Raw genomic sequence first — 25,683 nt, 5'->3', positions numbered from 1 at the left:
TTTTCGTAAAAATACTTATCATGTAAATATCGATATCGACAGTCAAACTCAATAAGAAAAATTATCGTTATTTATCGGTATATTATTAACGTACAAATTATTATTGTCAATGCTTAGGGCATTTAGAAAATAATTTAAAACCAATGATCAATTATTAATATATATTAACTTATTCAAACCGTGTTATGTATCATTTATACTAAATGTGTTGGTAAATGCGAACAAAAGTATTGCCAGCTTCAAAAAACTTTATTTACCGTTTAATCTCTGTCGCGCGCTGGCATCGTTCGTAGCCTTTAGTATAGTCAGCAATTTCATTCTTAAAAGTGATTGCTGTGCATTGCCTATAAAATGGATTCGGATCTGATGGACTTTTTCGATTTTTCGAAGCAGTTCAAGCGGGGCACAGCACTGAAAGGGTGTATAACTGGTGACCCGAATGCCCTCACAACTGAGAGTAGGGACTCCAAGCCAATCAAGCGCGAGAAAATCGGCACAGATTATGTGAACGAAATCGTAGAAAAAGAAAAGCAGCTCATGAACAAAGTAAGCATGATATAGTACTGCGGCTTCACATGCACGTGTGTGTGTGATAGAGAGGGAAGATTGTCATTGGATCTTCGTTTTGTTTATTTCCTTAATACTTAGCTCGTCGATGGTCAAAGTGTGGCGAAACGTAATCGAACGCTCGATGAATTGGACAGCGATGATGAGGAGGAGAATATGCAAGAGCAGCCCAGCGTGCGCTCAGATGAAGCATATTATGAGAAATACCGATTCGATTTAAATCGCAACAAAAATCTGCCAATCTACGCGCAGCGTGAACAGATTATGAAAGCCATCAGAGAAAATCCCGTTGTCATATTGAAGGGCGAAACAGGCTGTGGTAAGACTACACAGGTATGTACTTATCCTCAGTACTCCATCTATACATCCATGCATACATATATATATATATATATATATATAGCCTGCCCAATCGCTCGTTTTGTATTTCACAATTACCAGCTGGAGGGAAATATTAGCTCGTTCAAAATAACTAGTTTACAAATGATATATAAACTTGGGATCACTTTGAGCTGAACGATCCTATCTAATCCTTTTGTGGAGGATTCTACGTGCCTAAGCTTTTTCATTTAACTCTTGATTGTAGTTTTCTTTAAGTTGTGTCCCTAAGTTTTACTTTGAAGCATAACAGCTGATACATAGATGACATATTAAGTATTATTAAAGAACTAAAACTAAGATTAGTTTAAGAACTTTCTATTTTCTAATACGAACTACGCTCATTTACATTTACAGTTAAATTTAATGTTCAGACCTGGTCCATAGAATTAGTTTACAGTTAGCTTTCCAAATCTCTAATCACATCATCTGGAAGCTTGCGCCCAAAGACCGTCGCTGAGGACATGCGTCGCTCGTGTGGATCCCGTGTTTCAGACATCGGCTGCTCAGCTACCTCTTCTGTTGGCAGTTTTTCTTTCACTTCGCCAAACATTGCCTTCTGGCGGGCACGTTTTCTCAATTCCATCTGGTCAAGTGTCCCTGATGAGGTCGTAGGCTCCTTGTCCGCTAATAGATCGTTGATCTCATAGAAAACACTTTGCAGCTGGGTGAAAATGTTTGTTGCAGGAAAAGATGAACGGTGCGGCTCCATCTGCTTGTTGTATGCTGCCTCAAGCTGGCAGAGCGGCTTGCAGTTGGCGACCAGCTCGGCTAGGCCATGCAGCTCCTCGCCAAGATTGCAGCCGCTTGGTTTCCGCCGCTGTTGCAAAAGCGCAGTTGTGCTACTCTTCTGCTGTTTGGCTTCTGCAAAGCTCTCCAAGCTGTCGTAAGCGGCCAACGCATCCAGCGCCTGACAGTAATCTAGAGCCGTGAAGCGAAACGCATTGTCTTGGACCAATTGCCAGAATATGTAGCTCACTTGCTGGGTGTCGCGTTGCTCGGCGCTGTTAAGGCGTAGTTGCTCCACATAGCCGGTCAAAGATTGCCAAGTGCGAGGTGACACCTCAATCTTGACAAAGCACTTGGTGGGCTGCTTGTTGTAGATGGCATACAGCAAGTAGATGGCGCCAATGCGTTGGGCACGAGTCGCCTGGAATGGTTCACCGTTGGTTCGGCGACCACATGCCACACGTTTGGCCACGTGCAGCGCCGCCATGGTTGTCTCAATAACCTCGATGTGGTTGGTTTGCGCTGAGTAGATGTGTTGCATTTGCAACTCGTGCCATGTCTGACAAAACAGTTCAAATTTGGCTTCCTTAGATATTTCGGCAGCACGTCCAAAACGCTGAAGCAGCTGCCAGCAATCGTCATAAACATTTTGTTCCATTCAACGTTAATTATTAGATCTTGTCTTGTTTAGTTTCTATTGTGCTTGCACATTATAATTTGTTTACTATTGCAGCAGACAGCGTTGCCATCTGAGCGAACTATCGTTTTAACTCTCTAAGCTATTATCGATTATTTTGTTACACATTTTCCCCGCCAGGTGCCGCAATATATTTTGGATGAGGCATGTAAACGGCGCGAATTTTGTAATATTGTCGTCACGCAACCGCGCCGCATTGCTGCTATTTCGATTGCCAATCGTGTTTGCCAGGAGAGACAGTGGCAACCGGGCACTGTTTGCAGCTATCAGGTTGGTCTACATCGACAATCAAATGTGGAGGACACGCGTCTATTGTACTGCACCACAGGCGTTTTGCTTAACAATCTCATACGCCTGAAGACGCTCACGCATTATACGCACATTGTCCTGGATGAGGTGCACGAGCGTGATCAGGACATGGACTTCTTGCTGATTGTAGTGCGGCGTCTGCTCGCGTTAAATTCTCGCCACGTTAAAGTCATCTTGATGTCGGCCACAATTGATACGCGCGAATTTTCCAAATATTTTGCCACCAGTTCAGCCTTTCCGCCGGTGGTTACCGCCAGCCATGGACGCAAATATCCGCTGGTCAAATACTATCGCGACCAGCTGAAAAATATTCACTGGAAGGATGAGCCGCAGGAGAGAGCACCGGGCATCGGACCTGAGGGCTATGCTGACGCCATCAAAATTCTTTTGGTTATAGATAATATGGAACGCAAGGCAGTCGGCCAATCCCTACAGTCCTATGAAGAAGCTAAACGTACCGGTTCCGTGCTCATCTTTTTGCCGGGCATTAATGAAATTGACACAATGGCGGATCATATAACCAGCGTCATGGAAGAGAAGTAAGTCAACCAAAACTTGTGCGGACTTTAATTAAATAAATCGACAAGAAAAAATATACTAGTAAAATAGAGAATATCCAAGTAAAATAGCATTATATATAATTATAGATCTAGACCGGATTTGCATCCTGTATAATATATGTATAATTCCTTAAGTTCGATTTCTCGTCAGATTCCATTCATTTATATCATTCAAGTTCGATTTAAAATGTAATAAGTTGCTGTTAATCTATTTTTGTTTCCGTACAGTCCCACCATGATAATCACCATTGTGCGCTGTCATTCGTTGATGTCGCCCGATTCGCAGGAGGAAGTCTTTCAGCCCCCATTGCCTGGCCATCGCAAGATCATACTGACAACCAACATTGCGGAGAGCTCCATAACTGTGCCGGATGTCTCCTATGTAATTGATTTTTGCCTCACAAAGGTTCTGCACACCGATACGGCAACCAATTACAGCTGCCTACGTTTGGAATGGGCTTCCAAGGTTAATTGTCGTCAACGTGCTGGACGCGTTGGTCGCCTGCGAAGCGGACGAGTTTACCGCATGGTCTCTAAAGCCTTTTATTTGGAGGAGATGAAAGAGTTTGGTATACCCGAGATGCTGCGCTCGCCGCTTCAGAACTCGGTGCTCAAAGCCAAAGAGCTTGAAATGGGAAGACCTAGTGAAATTCTAGCGCTAGCCATGTCACCGCCAAATCTTTCAGACATACAGAACACAGTGTTGCTGCTAAAGGAGGTAGGAGCCTTGTACACTACAGTTGATGGCGTTTACGAGGAGCTTGATGGCGATCTTACCTACTGGGGTACAATCATGTCACGGTTTCCGCTGGACGTTCGTCTAAGTCGCCTTATCATACTGGGCTATGTCTTCAATTGCCTGGAGGAGGTCATTGTTATAGGTAAATGATAAACCCAGACAGTGAACAGAGACTATTTAAGAAATTATCTTATAGCTGCTGGCATGACTGTGCGCAGCTTGTACCTGACAGGAAAACGTAGGCAAGTGAATGATGCCTTTTGGATGCACTACATCTTTGCTGATGGTTCCGGGTCCGATATGGTTGCCATTTGGCGTGTGTATAGGGTAAGCAACACATGTGAGGAAGCTTAAGTATATTCTATATATGTTGGTTTGTTCCAGATCTATTTGAACATGTGCCAGGATCGAATGCTTAAGGAGTCAGCAGAACAATGGGCCAGACGCTTTAACGTTAATTTGCGCTCGCTCAAGGAGATGCATTTGATGGTGCAGGAATTGCGTCAGCGTTGTGCATCTGTTAATTTGCAGCCCTTACCCTATGGAACCTGCCAGATGTGGGATGATCGCGAAAAGTCCATAATTCTTAAGGTTATCATTGCCGGCGCTTTCTATCCCAATTATTTTATGCGTAGCAACAAATCAAATGCAGACTACGATCGCAGTTTGTTTCAATCTATTTGTGGCAATGACCCATGTCGCACCGTCTTCTTCACCCACTATGAGCCCCGCTACATGGGCGAATTATACACACGACGCATAAAGGAGCTCTTCTTAGAGGTGAAAATTCCACCGGAGAACATGGACGTTACCTTTCTGCACGGCTCAGAAAAGGTGTTTGTCACATTTAAGTCGGACGACGAAGATATGGACACCGCAAAGGTCGTGCAGGTGCCGGGTCGCGTCATGACTGAGGTTTACAAAGCAGTACGCATGCGACTTGAAAATCAAAATCGTCCATTGCGCGTTATGGAGTAAGTTTAGCCAAGTTAATTTGACATTGAATATAAAACTAGATATAAACTAATATTACCGTTTGGCCTGACAGTCAAAATTCGGCCCTTAGATACGTGCAGGACCGCAAAATTGGCGTGGTCACTGAGGGCACCTGGTTTCCGCCATCCAATCAATGGAATGTTGAGCTGCTTACCCTTCCATCTGTCTTTGCTAAGAACATTACTGGTCTTGTTACCTATGTAAGTGTACTTTTTTAATCTTTATTAATCATTGATGTAAAAATACTTGTCGATATATGTCAATGGCAAAATGCAGTAATACAACACAATAACAACTGGATCTCAGAGTATTTACCTAGCAGAACTCAAAAGGTTCTCTTTAGAAATTAATTATACCCTGAACCCATTAAAAATGGGTATAAGGGTATATTGTATTTGTGCAAAATCCAAATGTATGTAACAGGCAAACGATCCCATAAAGTATATATATTCTTGATCAGCATCAATAGCCGAGTCGATCTAGCCATGTCCGTCTGTCTGTCCGTCCGTCCGTATGTATGAACGCAAGGATCTCAGAACATATGAAAACTATAGATTTAAAATTTTAGATGTAGGTGCTCCTAGTGCCTGCGCAGATCGAGTTTGTTTCCGATAGTCGATAACTTACTCCGTTTCCAAGCAATCGATAAAAATCGATATCGACTTCCTGTTTTTTGAGCAAATTGGGTAAATAATAAGAGCTAGAGCCACCAAACATGATATGTTGCTTCTAGAATATTAAATATATATCAAGTATCTTTCATTTTATACCTATCGCCACCTCTCCGCCACCGCCCAACAGCTATAAACCATGTTAAAAACCCAACTTTTATTACCAACCAATTTAAGACAAAATTAAAATGCAATTGACTTTTCCAGTATACACATATATTCTATGATTCAATAAGATATACTGTAGAAAATTTCATAAAGATCAGTAAAAAAAAAACCAAAGTTATATGCAACTGCGCAATTGAAGAGAGCACCATCTTTAAGAATTTCTGTATACATGTACAAACACACATTCATGCGCGTCTGCTTCGCATTTTAACAGCATGGTTATTGCGACTTTTTTCAGTAATGCTATTTAAGTTCCTTTTTTTTATCATAAGTGCTCAATTCAATATTTTGACCCAAATCGACAAAACGATTTTTTTAATATATTTAAATAATATCTGATTTTAAAATGTTATACCTTTTTGAATGCGTACGGATCCCTACCATCAATTGGCATTCAAGCAAATTCAACATCGTTTTGTTAAAAAAAATGTTGTAGACAAAAAACCGATTCGTTCGTAAAATCAACCTTTTTTGATGATTTTTTTGAATATCTGAGCCAAATAATGTTCGATTTTGTTATTTTATACCATTTTCGACTCGTAACGATCAGTAATATCGATTGGCATCAAAAATATTAAAATCTAAATTTTGACCCAAATCAACTAAAAAGCAAGGATAACCTTGCGCAAAGAAATGTATGTCGTTTTACAGCGGCGGAGCTATGTATGTGGCTTTAAACCGACATAATCTCGCCATTATCAACGGCGGAGTTATGTCGTTTTAAAACGACATATCTCCCGCTTTTTTCAAAATAGAGGTCGGTGCGAAAATCGAAACTTTTTCGATGATATTTTTTAATATCTCGGGTAAATAATATCTGATTTTAAAATGTTATACCTTTTTAAATGCGTACGGATCCCTACCATCAATTGGCATTCAAGCAAATTCAACATCGTTTTGTTAAAAAAATATTGTAGACAAAAAACCGATTCGTTCGTAAAATCAACCTTTTTTGATGATTTTTTTGAATATCTGGGCCAAATAATGTTCGATTTTGTTATTTTATACCATTTTCGACTCGTAACGATCAGTAATATCGATTGGCATCAAAAATATTAAAATCTAAATTTTGACCCAAATCGACTAAAAAGCAAGGATAACCCTGCGCGAAGAAATGTATGTCGTTTTTCAGCGGCGGAGCTATGTATGTGGCTTCAAACCGACATAATCTCGCCATTATCAACGGCGGAGTTATGTCGTTGTGAAACGACAATCTCCCGCTTTTTTGAAAATAGAGGTCGGTGCGAAAATCGAAACTTTTTCGATGATATTTTTTAATATCTCGGGTAAATAATGTCTGATTTTAAAATGTTATATCTTTTTGAATGCGTACGGATCCCTACCATCAATTGGCATTCAAGCAAATTGAACATCGTTTTGTTAAAAAAATGTTGTAGACAAAAAACCGATTCGTTCGTAAAATCAACCTTTTTTGATCATTTTTTTGAATATCTGAGCCAAATAATGTTCAATTTTGTTATTTTATACCATTTTCGACTCGTAACGATTAGTAATATCGATTGGCATCAAAAATATTAAAATCTAAATTTTGACCCAAATCAACTAAAAAGCAAGGATAACCTTGCGCGAAGAAATGTATGTCGTTTTACAGCGGCGGAGCTATGTATGTGGCTTCAAACGGACATAATCTCGCCATTATCGACGGCGGAGTTATGTCGTTTTGAGACGACATATCTCCCGCTTTTTTCAAAATAGAGGTCGGTGCGAAAATCGAAACTTTTTCGATGATATTATTTAATATTTCGGGTAAATAATGTCTGATTTTAAAATGTTATATCTTTTTGAATGCGTACGGATCCCTACCATCAATTGGCAATCAAGCAAATTCAACATCGTTTTGTTAAAAAAAATGTTGTAAACAAAAAACCGATTCGTTTGTAAGGTCAATTTTTTTTTGTGATATTTTTTGGAATATTTCCGTCAAATAATGTCCGATTTTGCAATTCATACCATATTTGACTCGTAAGGATCAGTTCTAACGATTGGCATCAATGACAAGGGGCTATATCTTTTTTTTTTTTTTTTTCAAAATAGACATTTTAACAGCATGGAAGCACTTTGTCCAAATGGCTCCTCCGACTCCAAATAATACTTGAACATTCGCAGAGATTAGCAATAAGTTCATAATATATTTAAAGAGATTCTCGGTACCAAGATTGAAGACTTGAGCTCAAAGGAATTCTGTGTTGTTGTTGTTTCTATATAAATATGTTTCCATGCCAACAAAGCCCAATCTAATGATAATAAAATTCGTATCTATCCCGATCCGAAAACCAAGATTCTAGTCTGCATCCAATTAGATTGGACTTCTGTTTACATTAATGAACTCACGCCATGTAACGGCTTGAATTAATTCTTTTTTATCTTGCAGATTGTAAGCTGCGGCAAGTTTTATTTCCAGCCACGTGCTCTCGCTGAGAGTATTGCGAGCATGTCAGAGATATTCAACGGACCGCAGCAGCTGAGCTGTCACGTGCGGAATGCGAGCGCTGTTACGAAGGGTCTGCAGCTGCTGGCCAAGCGTGGACACCTCTTCCAACGCGCTGTAGTCTTAAGAATAGAGACGCAGACAAATGGGCATCCCAGGTTTCGCGTACGTTTCATTGATTATGGAGATATGGCAGTACTGCCCATGGATCAGTTGCGTCTGATGCCGCATGAGTTGAAACGCGACTTTGATCAGTTGCCGCCGCGCATGTTCGAATGTCGCTTGGCGCTTGTCCAGCCGTCGATGGTGACAAGTTCGTATAACCGATGGCCCAAGGCGGCCAACGATATGTTGATCTCGGTTGCCCAATGCGGTCGTCTGGAGTTGGAGGTCTATTCGCTGGTGAATAACGTGGCCGCTGTTTTGATACACATGCGCGATGGTGTGCTTAACGATAGACTGGTGGAACGCCAGCTAGCTCGACGTGCCGACGAGGACTATATGTCGCGCAAGGATCACGACTTGCGCATACGCAAGCAAGAGGCCAAACGTAATATTTCCGTCGCAGAGCAGGAGCGCATTAATGAAGAGTATCTGCGCTTTGCCCAGCTTCCAAAGGATATGGATTTGGAGCCGCCACCTCTAGATAAATGCAATCTCAGTATACGCCTTAGGGGACCATTCAGTCCACTCGAGAGTAGCATGAATTCAATGCTTCGTATTGGGATGTATAAGTCGGTGACAATTGACAAAGACTCGGTGAATGCTGTACTGTTGGATACCGATCCACAAGATCGTCACGATCAGATGGTGGTGGCTGCTTCTGTGACCGAGACAGACAACACGGAAAGGTTGACGGCACGCGGCACAACTTTAATGCCTAATATACATGGTTTCGGTGCACTCATGGCCATGCTCTTCTGCCCCACCATGCAAATCAAATGCAACAAGGATCGTACAAAGTATGTTTGCCTCTTGGCCGGCCTCGGCTTCGATCCCGAAACTTTGGAGCCGTATTTCGCAGAGCATGATATGGTCATCAATTTAGATGTCACCATACTTAGGGATGATATCCGAATTGTAAGTCTTTTGTCATGAGATTATTATGTATATGAATATTATAAGAATGATAGATATCTTTCTTTTAGTTCTATAAATTCAGTATTTAACAAGGCTACAATATTTTTGTAAATCTTAAAACTTATGTCTTAGCATAAACATGCAGTTTACTTATGTATTCAACATTTCCATTTTAGATAAACCAAATGCGTTATAATATTGACAGCATGTTTTACAATTTCGATGCCAACGAAATGCCTTCGGTGGGTACGGAGGATCGGGTTGTCATATTTAATCAGTTGCGTTCTTTATTAACTCGGTTTGTGCACAAAATAAAAATCTAGCGCTTCCCAACATTAAGATTGTAAATTCTTAAAACCTTTTCAATAGATTGCTTGGCAAGGATCGGAGTTTTATTGAACGTCACGTGTCAAATTCGGAATATCTTTGGGAAGACATGTCTGACCTGGAGCCACCTTCGGAACCATATGGCAAGCGTGCTATATTCCCCATGCATAGCTCATATGATTTGGAGAATGATAATTTGAGCAATTTGTTGGAGCTACAAGCGAATTGCAAGCAACTATACGATTGGCGAAACTTGTAAGTGTCCCACAGTTTAAATGAAGATTTGATTAAAGAAACAGATTCCTTTGCAGCGAGGGTAATTTGCAAACCCAGGTATGCAGACTGTGCAACGAGTCGCTCGAAAGCGTCGCCGAGTTGCGTTTACATTTGCTGACTCAACTTCATCGGGATCGGGAGAAGCAAGTTGGCTATAAGCAGCAGTAAAATATAAATCAGTATGTCGCAATTTAGTTCTTCTAAAGTGCACTTCACGTTAAGTTTGTGATTGATAGTCTGACACAACAATTATAGTTTTATACCTAAATACTTAATTGCAAATGATATTGCAAAGTTTCCTCTAATGTTTCAAAGTTATTCGAACAAGTTAACATTTAAGCTAATGTTATTACAATTTAAAAGCTTAACGCGGTCATTTAAGTTAATTGAAATAAGTTTCATTTAATATTGCCGATGGCTAAGAAAGTGTTTCATGTGAAAATCATTATTGTCTTATTTTTCTTAAAACAAAACTAATTGAACTTAACGAAAATTTATGATATTATTTTGTCATTACTCAAATGTATTACAATCATTTAAATAAACGCAAGCAATGTTGATCAAAACGATTTTGAAATATCCAAATGGGTATCCCAATAAGTATGCTATAATTTATAGAAGCTCTTATGCCGATATGCGTCAGCGGGGAATTATAATAGAAGCACGCATGTAATTATTATTATGTTTTGTTTTATTTGATTTTTTTTTATCGTTTTCTGTTTAATTTTTTAAGATCGCTGCGCTGTACAAGCTTTGTTTTCGTGTGCTTTTCTAGGAGGTTTTTTTATAGCGTTATTTTTACTTCAGTTATACTTTACGAGCATCCCTATGTAAGAAGTACTTCAGACACATTCCCCACAGGCGTCAGCGTTGATGTCGGTGTCGGTGTCCCTCTCGTATCCAGATCGCACAGTGTGTAATTTTGCATGCGATTTAATGGCTTGCTGCACAGACCGCACATTTGATGCTTATAGACGCCAAAAATCTCGAAATTCAAGATGTTATACATGTCGAACTGAATGGTGGCGCTTAACTTGGTGCACTCGACGATCAGAAGGTTTTGCTCGTTGAGTTCCACGCTGCAGCAAATGAAAGATCACATTATTAAAGAACCCTTAAAAAGCGAAAGCCAGGTGCAGGCTAGCCTACCGAAATGCGTAGTCACTGTCATCGATTGGCCATTGATATGGTTTCTGGCGCACATCATGTGGTGTTTGTGCCTGATTTACGTAAATGAAGACAGGTGCCTCATCCAACTGACTGCTATTTCCGGCACGTGAACGCAAGTTGAAATAGTTTGGGCCAATGTGAACACGTAGGCCGTAATTGCTGGCCAGGCTCTGGGCGCCCGGTGAGGTTGTTAGGAAAACAGCCATTTTCGGCAGTGGTGAACAATCAGCCACCAGCAGAGTAAGGCAATCCGGCTGTGCAGCAATCTCGGCCAAATTAATGAGATAATCATCGAATGAATTGATCATTCCATTAATTACTGAACAGGAACGCTTTAAGCCCGAATCATAGGTCAACTCGTGCGATGCATCAAACTTAGAGTCGAGCCTGTAGAGGAACGGTATGTGATATATGCGCCAATGGACTCCATTCACCTCCACAGTTAACCAAAAATGATCGTGCGGCGTGTGCATCGTTATATTAATCTGTTGGCTCATATGCAGGCTATCCACCTTGTGGGCCGACAGGGCGGATACCAGATGATCCAGACGCGTGGACCACAGCTCAAACCAGGCGGGCATCTAAGAAATCATTGATTAATCCGATATTCGATTTGCTTAATTTACGATTCAATTATTACATTATTAAATTTGAGGTCCATGTCATATTGTGTGATGGATGTGAAATTTTCAAAGTTGCTGCGCTTACAATACTTCGATGTGGGTATGGGCGAGAACTTGAGCACCTCCTTCGGACAGAAATCGGTGTCCGTCAGCGAGATTTTGTCTGAGCGTAAAAACGCGCGTGCATGCTCCGACGGCTGCAGTTGAATGGAACACACATCAGTTGCCACAAATGTTTGCAACATATTTAATACTTACGCCTGCGCGTGCCGCAAACTGCACCTTGGAGCCCGTCTCAGGGCATTCGCCATTGTCGGCGGCCAATCCAAAGACCACATATCCATTGAGTGTGTGCGGGCGTTTGGTGAAGACAAGAGGTTCATAGGTCAACTTGGAGCAGGCCTGCAAGAGAGACAGTAGCACACAAAGTAAGCTAACAAGTCAACAACGGTTTCAAGTAGCTGCCACTGACACGCACCAAGTGGCACTCATTAGCCAACCGGCACCCTGTATAAGACACTTCAAGCAAATACACCGCTGGTCATATCAAAAGAGTCAGCATGTTGCAAAGATTTGGCATAGAGCAGAAACCATAGAAAATTCTTTCAGAAGCAATACATTTTCTAATATAAAAAGTGTTTTTCTAACTTTCTGTAATCAGCTTAAATTATATCTGAAAATAAGAAATATTTGAACCAGTCTTAAAACTAAAAGTATTTGTGATGATTGAAGAAAATATTTAAAAAGGTAATTGAACAATTAATTATTAATTAACAATAGTAATTAAAGTAATTTTAAATAAATGATAAACTCTGTGCTAACCATCATATTTATAATCTTGTAAGCGTCAAATGAGTGGGTATATTTTTGGTTGGAGAAACGTGCCTTTGGGTGGTTTGTGTTATGTGAGGCGCAGGGTGGCTCCGATTATCATGACGAAGCGTGAGGCATGCCACAACCACAACAACTGCGGCAACCATTAGTCTACACATATCCTGGTTGTCTGTCGTCGGGTCTGCTGCGCTGCTCTCCAAGCAGACCGTCCGTATGTTTGTCCAGGCTGTCGTGCCACTTTATTATGCAACAACGACAGCAACAACACGACATTGTCAGTTGGCGCACGAGCCACAATTGCTGTCCCACATTCCTATTACAGGGCAGAGGGTGCCAGGCGTTAAACGTCGCCAGTTTGATCAATATGTTCCGGGCAGGTTTCAGCTTTAGAAAGCAGTCAGCTACAATACGTTTCAGACGCATTTCTCACATCATAAATTCAGCAGAAAATTAATTTTTTTTTTATTAAGAAAGTGTGGAAAAATCAAAAGGCTCTAAAGTCCGTCAGGCGTGTTGGCTTTCACCGCTTTGGTTTGGAGCATTCAATTAGTTTTGCGTTTCAATTTTTTAAATTTTGGTTTTTTGACATTGGTTCAGCTGATTCTGAAAGATGACTTCGGTAAGAGTGAACGTGAAAATATAGATTGGCTGGGTAGAATCTATTAATAGTCTATTTGCAGATTGAATCAAAGCGCGTGCAATATCGCAAGTACCTGGAACGGGCGGGAGTTATTGATGCTCTCAGCAAGGCGCTGATCAAGCTCTACGAGGAGCAGAACAAGCCCGAAGATGCTATTCGATTTGTGCGTAAATTTATGTGCGAGAGCTGCCCGGACGATGCCCAATACGACTTGATGAAGAATGATTTGGAGGAGGCCAAAACGACAATAGCTCGTCTTGAGCAGGAATTGGAACGCCTGCGTGGACAAATGTAAGTGGAGCGTACGAAATATGACATAAAATTCACATGGGTTTTATTTCGTTATACAGCAAGAAATCACCTGAGGAATACCAGGAGCTTACCATGGCTGGCTACAAATCGCTTATTGACGACGAAGAGAACGTCAGCTCTCTTTTGCGTAAATATCTGACGCCCGAACTATTAGAGGAGTACATGCTGGTGACCACGTCGTCGCCAGTGGATGCATATCTGTATGACTGTGCCGTGTCTGGCTTTGAGCATCACGACTCGGCTGTGGGCATCTATGCGGCGGATGCCGAGAGCTACGATGTGTTTACCAAGCTATTCGAACCGATTATCAGGGAGTATCATGGCCAGGAGGAGAACGAAAGCGATGTCCTGCAGAAGGACATCGACTGGGGAAATGTGGATGAGATCGAGAATTTGGATGCGGAACGCAAATATATACTATCTGCACGTATTCGCATTGCCCGCAACATCGAGGGCTTGCCGTTCTTCGCCAAGCTGACGGAGAAGCAGCTAATCGAGGTGGAGGACAAGGTGCGTGCCGCAACAGAGACCATGGATGGCGAACTGATAGGCACCTATCTGACGCTGGGTGATATTGACTCGGAAACACAACAGGAGATGGTCAAGAGACATATACTGTTCCAGCGAGGCGATCCATATCTGCAGACCGCTGGCTGTTACCGCTTCTGGCCCACCGGACGCGGTGTCTACCATAATCCTGCCGAGACGTTTTTGATTTGGGTCAACGAAGAAGATCACTTGCGCATCATATCAATGGCACAGTGCGGAGACCTGGGCGATGTCTATCAACGCCTCGTCACCGGACTGCAGGAGCTGGAGAAGAATCTAACCTTTGCGCGCCATCCGAGCTATGGCAATCTGAGCGCCTGTCCCACTAATTTGGGCACCACACTGCGCGCCTCCGTGCACATCCGTTTGCCTCTCTTAAGCAAGGATGAGGAAAGATTAAAGGCAATGGCAGAGGAACTGTCTTTGCAGATACGCGGCACTGGCGGCGAGCACACCTCCATCGAGGATGGTGTCATGGACATCTCCAACAAGCGTCGTTTGGGCTTCACCGAGTTCGAGTTGGTCAAGTCGCTTCAAGACGGCGTTGTGGCGCTCATCAATGCCGAGGAGGAACTTGAGATAGCCGGCCAGGAGGGCTAGGCTCGCCCAGCGATAGCAACGAAACACAACGTAGACAGAATTTGGGACTGGATGTGCGGTTTTACTCTAAACAAATTGGCTTGTCTATCATATTGTTCAAAACAAAATACACATATATTCGGTTTAATAAATTTGAGCTCCCTGGAAAAATTGTTAATGTCTACCACTTACTTTCCAATCCTCCTCGTCGTCCTTTGAGTTGCGTTGCACCTTGCCGGTGACCTTAAACCAACTGGATTTGGTTGAGGTTTGAATATCTACGATGACGTTCCATTTGTGAAGTGACTCCACAATTTGTGTCTCATCTGTGTGCTCTAGTGTGAATTGAATTTGCTTGCCTTTCAGCTCCGAGGTCTTGAGCACATCCTCAACGCAGATGTTGCCATCAATCTGTAGTTGAATGAGTGGGGGTTACCTAAAGCCTAAATTTGGTAAACTCCAAACACTCACCCTGGTGGCATTCTCATTGTACATTAACAGGGTAAAGTTGCGATTATGTCCCAAGTGTATGGAACTGAGCTGAGTAAAGCCGAACGTGTACATCATCAGACTGACGATCATGTTGCGGGAGAAGCCACTGCAATTACAGGGGAGAAGGCAATTGATCAGTTTTGAATACAATATTATTTTTTTTGGGTTGCTCTACTTCTCTATGAACTCGGACTTGAGCACCATGCCGCGGAATTTGATTAGTTCATTAAGATTTATATTGACCTTCAGTTTGACTCCCAAGTCTGGCATGGCATAGCTTAACGGCTGGAACTGCAGAAGTGGATTACAATACCAAATATGCATGAAATTATCAATTATAATTATTGCAGTGCTTACCACTTCATTAACACGCTCTGGATACATAACCTCCTCGAATGGTGCGGCAGCTGTTTTGGTCATCAGGCCGCGAGTTGTGGTCACGGCTCGGGACTTAAAGGACAGCCCACTGGTCAGGTTCTGGGGCCGCGTAAAGCTATAGCGGGCACACCTGCCACTCTCATTTAGGGTCAGCTCACTGCTGAATGGTATGTAGATGAGGAAGCCCTGCTCTCGATTGATTTCATGATCGAGATTAAGGAACGGATTATAGCTGCGGCTGCGCACCGAAGCATACGACGAGTAGCGTGCATCAATTTCCAGCGTGTGCTTCGTACCGGGCGGTGTACGGTGCTCCGTAATATTGCCACGCAGCGATGTGAGCACCGTTGTCTGCAGCAGCACGTCGGAGGATGTGCCCAGGACAGTGGGTACAGAGTACTTGTTCATGAATGGCCAACGCACTGTCTGCATGTTAATGTGACTATCGGTGCGGATCAGCAGTTGCAGACGATCCAAGACTAATCGGATAAAGTGAATAGACATAAAGATAGATAGATCGATCGAGGTAGCGAGAGAGAAAGAGAGAGAGAGAGAGAAAGTTTTGTATACGATAACTGGTTTTACCCGACTTTACATGGCTTAAATATTAATCCACACCCTAGTGAAAGGATTTTCCAAAATAAGTAAAACACTCGTCTGTTCGTGCGTATAAAACCAATTCTTTTCAGCATTTTTTTGTACTCACTGTTATCGTAGGTCAGTTGCTGGAACATGCGCTGATTTAGATAGTAGGAGAGCACAGTTTTGCCTTCCATTTGCAATATGAACTCAATGTGCAGATTCTTTGAGTTGACAATGGGAGCTTTTAGCATGGCCAGCAATGTTTTAATGCTCTTGTGGGTGAACGGATCGGAGCTGTTGGATTTGGATTGCACGGTCTGCCAAATGGCATCGGGTAGGCCACGCGCCTTAATGTACAGCTGAAAGAAAGTAATTGGGAATTAAAAAGCAGATCTCGGATAAGTCTGTCCATTTCGAGTTTAACACACCGCCAGCTGACCCGTAAATTTTCCCAGTGCCTCAGTGTCAAACTTGAAATATACCACGACGGGCATATCCGACTTAGGATCGCCGACTAGGAACGTTTGAAGCATGGCTCCAATGCCGAACTTGGAGTCTCGGTAATCGAATATGTAATTGCCTGTTACCCAATAGCGGGGCTCCGGTTTCTGGGGTAGATGACGATGCATATAGGAAAGCAGGCGACGACTGAGATAGAGATAGAGAAAGAGAGAGAGAGAGAGAAAGAGAGAGAGAGTGAAAGCTTGAGCAGTTAGAAGCAGAGAAGTTAGTATTCCAGATGAATACAGATCCTTGCACTTACAGATGCTGATAGCATGGATATGTTGTCTCTGAAATGCTCGTGACTGTTGTGCGATAATAGTTGATCAGATGTGGATCGGTTTCGCTTTGTATAATGCGATGAATGCTGATCAGTCGCGCAGCCGTTGGATTTGAAATCAGGAGGAGGGTGACAGCAGCGACCCGCAGCTCCAAGCTGGCGTTACGTGACTCAAAAATGGGCCAGTAGATCTCGTAGATGCGTTCAGCACGCTTGTCGGCCAAAGCGAGCGTGGTCCAGGCAGCCATAAACCTAAGATCCTCATTGCCATCCTCCAACACAATGGGCTCCAGATAGTTGGCCACATTGCCCAGCTGCAAATTGCTGAGGCCCTGTAGAAACAGCATCTTCTGTTCATAGTCACGATCGTCTGCGGTTGGAGATAGTTGGTTGATAGCTTAAACGTCTTATAGGATAGCTGGGAAGGACTACTCACTCAAGTACATATTAAAATACTTTTGCACATATTCCTCAAACTGATCCTTGTCAATGCCACGCGCCACATAGACGTTGTAGACGAGTGTGGCAAAGCTTAAAATTGCCGCCTGCCGTACATCGGGGCGATCGGGTCCGATATTGAGAAAGTCCTCGCACTCCTTCACCAGCTCCGCTGACAGTTCAAATATGTGGAACGGCATTGGGATTAGCAGCTGCACCGCAATGGGTGACTTAATTGATTTCTCAATGACCAGATGGCGAGTTAAAAATACTGAGGCTTTTGTCCCGATGCGCGGTATAATCTCGTGAAAAATATTTCGTATTGTCTCCTGCCGATACGAAGTACCAATATCCACTTCCGTATATAGTTTCTTTAGCGATTCAAAATCCATTTCACTGAGCAGCTTGATCACATCGGACAATGTGGAGTCGTAGGGCTCATTGAATTTAAAATCTGTACTCTCCAGTGCCTCGGCTAGGTTATCCAGCAGGCCAGCTGCGGCCGAGATCAGAGTCTCCTGCTGCTGTGGATTGCGTCCGCCAGTCGGATCGTTGATTTCCAGCGGTTGCAGTTGCAAACTTGATATTTCTGCAGCCATCGATGTCTCAATATCAATGGGATTGTCGATGGGTGTTTCATTTTGAAAGTTCAGCAAAAGCCTGTAAACAAATAAAAGTTTAGCAATTGCCATATGCCAAGATTAAAGCTCAACTTACTCCGAGTTGATGTATTGCGCCTCGCCCGTCGACTCGAAGGTATGGATCAGCGTTGTGCCCTTGGCATGCGCCATGCTCAGGAAGTAGCCCGTCTCATTGTGTGGCAGTATGCCGTAGATGGCCTCGTTGCCAATGATCACGCTCTTCTGATGATCAAATTCACATGTATTTGGGGGCACATTGCTGCGCGTAACATGGATAGCTTCCGAATAGGGCACACAGGTCTTGAGCTCCGGCGTTTTCCGTATGGATATGTAGTTAGTCTTGTTGGAAACAAAATATTCGGTCTGGCACTGGCCGTGTATGCCCGTCTGAAACATAGAGATGCAGCTAAAAATGAAGATCATTGGGCTATTGTGATGGTCAGATCTCTAACCTCATCCACCACAAAGGCTCCACTGGACTTGATTTGAAACTGCAGTGTGCTGGCAATGGCGCGCTTGAAGTTCATCGACCAAATGGGATCGCCTTCCTTGAACACCACATGGGATATGGTGCCCTCTCTGGTCAGTATGATCTTGAAGGGCTTATATGGCGGATACATTTCCTTGTTCTGTAGAAACTTTTCGCCCGAATTGTTGAGCGTAACATCGTCTATGACCAGCTGGATTATGGTTGCGCAAATGAAAGCGAAGGCGTACCATTTGTTATTATATTTATTTGTATATATATATATATGTATAGGTCGGGAAATCCCGAGCCACTGTAATCTTCAGTCCCAAACACGCTTGCACCCTGCAACCAATCAGCTGTCTTTACTGATAGACTACGCTGCGTTTATCTTAATACAAACAACTCGACATATTTGGCATGCCGAAGATTAAATACCCTTGCTGAGATACGGCTTAATACTACGCTAAATGTCTCATCCCAACGACAGATGAACTGTCCACAAACACACATGGTTATAACGACTCGGCTGCATACGTTACAAATTTCGTGACTTTATCATAACAGCCGCAAGAAGGGTATCAATAATTAGTCAGTCTTAACGCGGCAAAAGCGGGAAGACTGACTGATATTACATATGGCAGACACATGTCTATGACTGTTGATAAGCATAGCGCCGCTTAAGATCCCCCACATCCACAGTCAAAACAATCTAAGCTGATTACTCCGCATACATATGAAAGTATAGTATATACAATATTCGTCTGTGTTTATTTGTATGCCTATATATATGTGTGTGTGTGTGTGTGTGTGTGTGTGTAGCATCATTTTATCTGTCTCGCGCTGGGCCTCAATGAAAGAAGTTCACAGCCGAGTTCAGTTCATTGTGCACTGGGACTGTGTGAAAGGTTAAATTGTTTTTAATTCATCTGCGAATTCTTTTGCACAGTGTCTGCAAAAGCATGAGCTTGGGGGCATCATCTGCACTCCTGGGAATCAACTGGGCGCTGAGAGCTCGCACTGCTCAAGCTGATTGGATTGTGCAAATTGATCATCGTATCAATCAAAATTTGTTGCTCTCTTGATTTTTTATTTAATTGACTACAAATATGTACAAAAAAGTGTGCTATGAGAGTAATATACCATACATATGGTATTATCAGATACTATGCATATATATATACACAAATATGAACATATTCACACTCTTATTACATATACGATGTAAACAAAATAAATATGTGCGTGTTTCACAAAACTGATTAATTCTAGTTTATAATACTGAAAGGGCGACACAGTTCAGCAACATTTGCTTTGATTTGTAGATCTCTATGCACTGTCTACTCTCGTATTTCCCAGCCTTTTGTAGACCTGAGCTTAATAGACACACATATGTATTACACTGAAGATATTAATTATGAAAATACAAAACAATAAATGCATATTATATAGGTTATATAATACATGTATACAACTAAGAATTCGAATGGAATGTAAACCTAAGTAATATAAACAAATACACCGAGCTGCTGTAATTTTAAATAAAGAATCTATAATGGCAAACTTAAACTTCTAATGTATATTGTATTATTTAATTATGCAGGCCCAGAAAAAAAAAGATCGGTGGTTCGCTTCACGATTCGAACTGAGTTTCTGCCTTAAACCCGATTTTGCAAATCCATATATTTTTAAGATTTTGATGATATTCAATTTTTACAATTGCCGAATCTAGAGAAGTAGATCTCTACCCAAAATTAGCATCTAACAAATATTGTTGGATAATTTATTCTTTTGGGCTGAGCCTCCCGCAAAAGTTATTTATTTTGAAGCAAACCGTCTTTCGGTTCGGTTCAGCTGTTTTTTGAGCAAATCATGGTTGAATGTTAGATTCATATTAATAACAAATAATTATCCGTTATATAACCTTGATTATAGCTATAGTTATCCACCAGACTCACCGCTGCGGCCATGATCAGTTCGCTCTGCCGCTGGAGCGTTAGTTTTCCACGGACAATCCAACCGGTTGTTGGCGGTGCCGGACGCCCCTCGTCCTGGGGCTTGGAGCCAACTAGAACATTGCCCACATACTCGTAGAGCATTTGCTTATTGATTCCAATTATGTTAAATGCATGACCGACATCGATTACCAAAAATAGAACTGAAAATTGAAAATTATGTTCAGCATTTGCATTCAACGAGAAATTGTTGTGTGTGGCAATAAACTTGAGGACAGCCCGTGCCGGGGGCAACAGCATCCAATACACTTTATCAATTGAATTGAATTTTGTCTATATACTGCACATATATTAAATGTATGTACGTATGTAGATTATTCATGTGGTCATCACAGAGCAAAAAACTGTTTAATCAATATTATTATTAAATATACATAATGCTAGTGGGTTTTTTTTTGTGTGTTTCTTTTAAATGTTATTCAATGAAACATTACGTCATGTTCCTGAATAAACATTTAATATGGCTCCTGGGGCTTATCAAATATATTATTTTCTACTTTCTACGTACACACAAACACGGAACACTTAAGTCGCTGCATGATTTGCTATATAATTATTTGTGAATATGCCGATTTTATAAAGATGTACACGACAAAGTCTAATGTGGTATATGCTTATTTTTTTTTTTTTTTACGGTCGAAATGCTTATTTATTTATTTATTAATGGTCGACAAAACGAGTGTCTTCCTCATTATTCAAAAGGTTGTACAATATAAGTATATTCTAAAAGCCTAGTTAAAGGATACAATTTTCTAAATAGCATCACCGACCGATGGAGGTGTTTTATTTGCCAGTCCGGCCAGCTGTGCCCCTTTTCACAGCTAATTTTGTCAGTGACGCTATTAGAGCCTACATCTAAGCAGAAGGTTGTAAGTAGGAAAAAAGTGATCTCAAGTGAAATTAAAAATAATCTTAATTTGCTAAATTAATAAAGAAAATACAATAAATAGGAAAAAGAAAGTAAGAAAATTGTTAATAAAGTAAAGCAATGTAAGTTAGATAAAGAGTGTTAAGTGGATAGGACAAAGAGAAAAGTATTGGGAAATCACCGACACGGTGGGGGAAAATTTTTCAGCCTGTCCGGCTAGCTATGCCCCTGCTCATAGCTGGGAATGGTCAGCGACTTCCCGAAGGTATCCTGAAAGCAACGATTTTATTAGGGGTAGAGACAGTTCGGTAGAGAAAACGTGATGCAAACTATTATAATTTTTACATAGCACGCGAAAAGAATTGTGCATAGCGTAATCAGTTGTGCACGTAGATAGTAATAAGGGGCGATAATTTCTGGTTGGTCTAGCCGGAACAGAGAATTGAAGACGCCCTAGCAGAAAAGGAGAATCAATGTCGCCAATAATCAACTTATGTAGAAGGACAACACCGAGAATTGTCCTACGGTTGATTAACGACGGAAGGTTGAGAAGAAGCAGTCTGCTGGAGTAGGACGGCAACCGAAGATTAGGGTCCCAATTTAAACCTCGTAAGGCAAAAAGCAGAAATTGCTTCTGAACAGATTCAATACGATCCTGGCTGTTGATATACTGTGGAGACCAGATGCAAGAGCAGTATTCAAGGATAGGGCGAACAAGAGAGATGTACAGAAGTTTTGTTATAAAAGGATCGTTAAACTCTTTAGACCATCGTTTAATGAATCCAAGTACACCTTTTGCCTCATTAACAATGGTATCTATATGAAGATTGAAACAGAGTTTAGAATCAAAAATAACGCCTAGATCCTTAACTGTTAGTATACGTTGCAAAGGGATATTGTCGATTGTATAACTAACAAGATAAGGTGTAGTACGATTAAAAGTCATAAACATACACTTTGAACAATTTAGATGCAATTGATTGGCCGAACACCAAAGTTGCATAGCGTTCAAATCGTCTTGTAGACGAGAATGATGTAGGGGGTTAGTGTATGATAGAAAAAGTTTGACATCGTCCGCATACATGAGTACACGGGCATGTGATATAACAGAAGGAAGATCATTTATAAAAAGTGTAAAGAGTAAAGGTCCAAGATGACTACCTTGAGGAACACCAGAAGTAACGTGAACCCTTTTAGAGGTAGTCAACCTCAGTATTACTCTTTGGGTCCTACCTTTTAAATAAGAATTAATCCAAAGTAAAAGGGACAGAGGGAAACCTATTCGGTCAAGTTTAAAAAGTAAAATGTCATGGTGCACAGAGTCAAACGCCTTGCTGAAGTCAGTGTAAATGACATCAGTTTGCATTTTCGAAAGGAAAGCATCATTTACCAAGGAAGTAAACTCAAGCAGATTGGTCGTAGTTGACCGATTCTTTACGAATCCATGTTGAACAGGGGAAACAACTGATTTGCAGAAATGCTGCAAATTCGAAGTGATTATTTTTTCAAATAATTTAGGAATAGCAGACAGTTTTGCAATGCCCCTGTAATTTTGTATATCAGACTTCCCACCTTTCTTGTGAAGAGGAATGATATAAGATTCTTTCCAAAGAGATGGAAAGACAGAAGTTTCAAGGGATAGATTAAAAAGCTTTAGCAATGGATAGAAAAGGGAAGAACTGCACTCCTTGAGTAGACAACTAGGAATATTGTCCGGCCCAGGAGAGTAAGAAGATTTTAGAGAGTTTATAGCTAATAGGAGAGAGGAGTGTGAAATAATGGGGGGAGGTATAGAACTAGCGGAGGAAATAGTATAAGGGTAAGAATTAGTATTAGGACAGACTGAAGAGTAAGTTGATTGGAAAAAATTAGCAAAGAGGTTAGCAGAATCAGTGTCATTGCTAGCTTTATCCATCCCAAGAAAAAAAGAAGATGGCAAAGTTGAAGACTTACGCTTCAAGTTTACAAAATTATAAAACTGTCTCGGATTTCGGGCGAATTGCCTTTTACAACGAATTAGATAATTCTCATAGCATTGAGAATTAAGAAGAAAAAAGTTCGACTTGGCTATGGAATATTTAGCCAAGTCTGTACACGAACCAGACTTTTTAAACTTTTTAAAATATTTGGATTTTACATTTTTTAGATGTGATAATCTGGGAGTAAACCAGGGTGGTTTTGAAAAAGTAGTCGAAGGAATTGACTTAGGAATACACACATCTAAGAGGGAGTTTAGGGTGATATAAAAAGAATTAATGGCTGTATTCATATCAACTGAGTCATATAAGAAAGACCAATCGGTTGAATAAATAAGCTGATTCAGCAAGGAATAATTTCCTTTGCGAAAGCAATAGCGGGGCTTATTGGCTGATGAGCACGAAATGGAAGGATTACAATTTAGCATTGCAATCTCTAAAGTTGGATGATAGACATCCTCAGGAAGAGATAAAGGAGGTGACCTAGACACATTAGAAATAAGGTAGTCGTTAACAAATACAAGGTCAAGTGTTCTATTCATATGATTAGAAATTGAATTGATTTGAAACAACGAAAGATCAAGCATGCAGTCTAAAAAATCGTGCTGTGCTGAGGGCACTAGATAATTTTCAGCAGTGAATAATGACCAAGAGATGTTCGGCAAATTAAAATCACCCAACACCAATAATAGGTCATTATCCCGCACGTGTGAAGAAACTTCTTTAATACAAGTAATATGATTCATATAAACTTGAATATCAGAAGAAGGTGGGACATAAGAGCATGTTACATAGATATTCCGTGTAGGAAAAGACACCTTAACTGAGACAATCTCAGCGTCAGTAGGCGTACTAAAACAGAATAGATCAGACTGGAGAGTGGCTTTAACGGCAATTAACACCCCACCACCTCGAGTCGGCCGATCATTTCTAAACAAAATAAAGTTATTCGGTAATATCTCAAAATCAGATATGGTTGAGTTTAACCATGTTTCTGAAAATGCTATTATGTCCGAATCGAAGGAAGTGCTGGCAATAAAAAGATTTTTTAGCTTTGAAGTAAGACCTCTGACATTCTGATAATGAATAAAGATTTGGTCAGAAGATGAAGCTAGTTTTTTGGGGCAGAAATGGTACCCTGTATTGAAGGGACTGGAAGGGTGACAGGCTGGTTACGCTTTTTAGGCTTGAACTCATGAACAATCATGTGTGGTGGCCAAAATTTGGGATCACAAATGATTGGGAACATATCATGTGAAACATTTATTTTGAATGATGATATTTCACGAGGGGTGGAGAAATTAAATTTAGTTATTGACACGCTAGCAGAAGATTTGCTAGCAATATAGGCTGCCAATGACTCAGAAGTGGTGTCCGACGAAAGTCGAGACACAAAAACTTGCCTACGAGGGGCAACTACCGTTAAAGTGGGCGCTGATGGGGCTGTAGGTAATACAGGAGTTGGAGGAGCTAACGAGGCACAATGATTGCTTTTAACAATCTGCGCAAGATTGCGCGCAGGTCTACCTTTGCGGCCAGGAGCTGACGGGGCTGAGGCAATTTGATTAATTGGGACGGAATCAGGTACGGGCTCTACTGGGTCTAGTACAGGGCTTGAAGCCGGGGTAATTGGACAGTCGCTTGGAGAAGGCGATAAAGACAACATTGGAGATACCTCCAAGTTGCTAGGAAAAGACAAGAAAGTCGTAGGAGTCTGAACGGACGTAGAGGGCAATTGCAAAAGTTGAGGCTCCAACCGGCGATTGGTTGGAGACTCAAATTTATATTTGCCTAGCAAATCGAAACTCGAGTCAAAATTACTCGAGAGCTGCTTAGCCACATTATTTAATTTTAAGAATTGACTTCTCACAGAATTATACATTCTGGAGAAATCAATTTGCTTGTCGATGCATTCTGGGCACGACCAACGCAAGCCACCGCAGCCCTTCTTGGCAATAGCAGCGATCTTGTCGCAATCACGCCCAGTGAGACCTGCACATTTAGCATGCATCATATTCTCACACAGCCAGCAATTAACAAATTGCGGCAGTGCAGAATCGTCAGCCTGCTTGAACGTGCACGGTTTCTTACAGCACGACATAATTATTAAATGCACAAGCAACTTGCGAGAGCGCAGAGCAAAACGAAACGAAAACGGTGCACAAGTAAACACTCAAAAAACAATTATTCGTACACAAACAAATTGTTTGGTGCGAAAAGCAATAGAAAGAAATTTGTCAGAGCGCGATGCACAAGCAGAAAGTATGCAGCGAACACACGCACAAACAAGTGTATGCACAGGGTATATCAAATATATATGTATTTGGAAATATTTCAAAGAAACCGCCGACGATTTTTTTTTTTTTAACACCAACGTATCGCAGAACGCCTTT

The 25,683-nt window shown here is 41.4% G+C and overlaps 4 protein-coding genes across 6 annotated transcripts; 2 read left to right on the top strand and 2 right to left on the bottom strand.

Moving 5' to 3' along the window:
* Positions 1–219: 219 nt before the first annotated feature.
* On the top strand, positions 220–10,512 carry spn-E (spindle E). The gene is made up of 11 exons (XM_002053177.4): positions 220–546; positions 649–900; positions 2,492–3,219; positions 3,469–4,121; positions 4,176–4,306; positions 4,364–4,953; positions 5,028–5,175; positions 8,207–9,343; positions 9,520–9,641; positions 9,713–9,925; positions 9,982–10,512. Exons 1-11 carry the CDS (start codon positions 352–354, stop codon positions 10,112–10,114), a joined length of 4,302 nt encoding a protein of 1,433 aa, XP_002053213.1. The 5' UTR covers positions 220–351; the 3' UTR covers positions 10,115–10,512.
* On the bottom strand, positions 1,248–2,428 carry Pbp45 (proximal sequence element A Pbp45). The gene has a single exon (XM_002053178.4). The coding sequence runs from the start codon at positions 2,330–2,332 to the stop codon at positions 1,346–1,348; it is 987 nt and encodes a 328-aa protein (XP_002053214.1). The 5' UTR covers positions 2,333–2,428; the 3' UTR covers positions 1,248–1,345.
* Positions 10,506–25,683, bottom strand: cv-d (crossveinless d). 3 transcript variants are annotated; one of them, XM_015171746.3, is made up of 16 exons: positions 25,666–25,683; positions 20,390–20,589; positions 18,418–18,645; positions 18,042–18,352; positions 17,323–17,984; positions 16,869–17,256; positions 16,534–16,753; positions 16,230–16,464; positions 15,503–16,002; positions 15,321–15,436; positions 15,125–15,251; positions 14,846–15,064; positions 11,998–12,141; positions 11,757–11,936; positions 11,096–11,697; positions 10,506–11,025 (listed from the first exon to the last, which is right to left on the bottom strand). In XM_015171746.3, the coding sequence occupies exons 2-16, from the start codon at positions 20,528–20,530 to the stop codon at positions 10,773–10,775; spliced, it is 4,326 nt and encodes a 1,441-aa protein (XP_015027232.1). In that variant the 5' UTR covers positions 20,531–20,589; positions 25,666–25,683; the 3' UTR covers positions 10,506–10,772. The 3 variants fall into 3 exon arrangements, with proteins under 3 accessions (XP_015027232.1, XP_002053215.1, XP_070063511.1); XM_002053179.4 differs by lacking the exon at positions 25,666–25,683 and adding an exon at positions 20,955–21,076; XM_070207410.1 differs by lacking the exons at positions 10,506–11,025; positions 11,096–11,697; positions 11,757–11,936; positions 11,998–12,141; positions 25,666–25,683 and adding an exon at positions 20,955–21,254 and having other exon boundaries at positions 14,923–15,064; positions 15,389–15,436.
* LOC6631071 (arginine kinase) lies at positions 12,972–14,824 on the top strand. The gene is made up of 3 exons (XM_002053180.4): positions 12,972–13,192; positions 13,254–13,504; positions 13,564–14,824. The coding sequence occupies exons 1-3, from the start codon at positions 13,184–13,186 to the stop codon at positions 14,672–14,674; spliced, it is 1,371 nt and encodes a 456-aa protein (XP_002053216.1). The 5' UTR covers positions 12,972–13,183; the 3' UTR covers positions 14,675–14,824.

The sequence above is a fragment of the Drosophila virilis genome, chromosome 2 (assembly GCF_030788295.1).
Source record: "Drosophila virilis strain 15010-1051.87 chromosome 2, Dvir_AGI_RSII-ME, whole genome shotgun sequence".
In the NCBI taxonomy this organism is placed as follows: Eukaryota; Metazoa; Arthropoda; class Insecta; order Diptera; family Drosophilidae; genus Drosophila; species Drosophila virilis.
The sequence above is the reverse complement of the archived record's forward strand: the minus strand, read 5'-3'. Positions and strand labels throughout refer to the sequence as shown.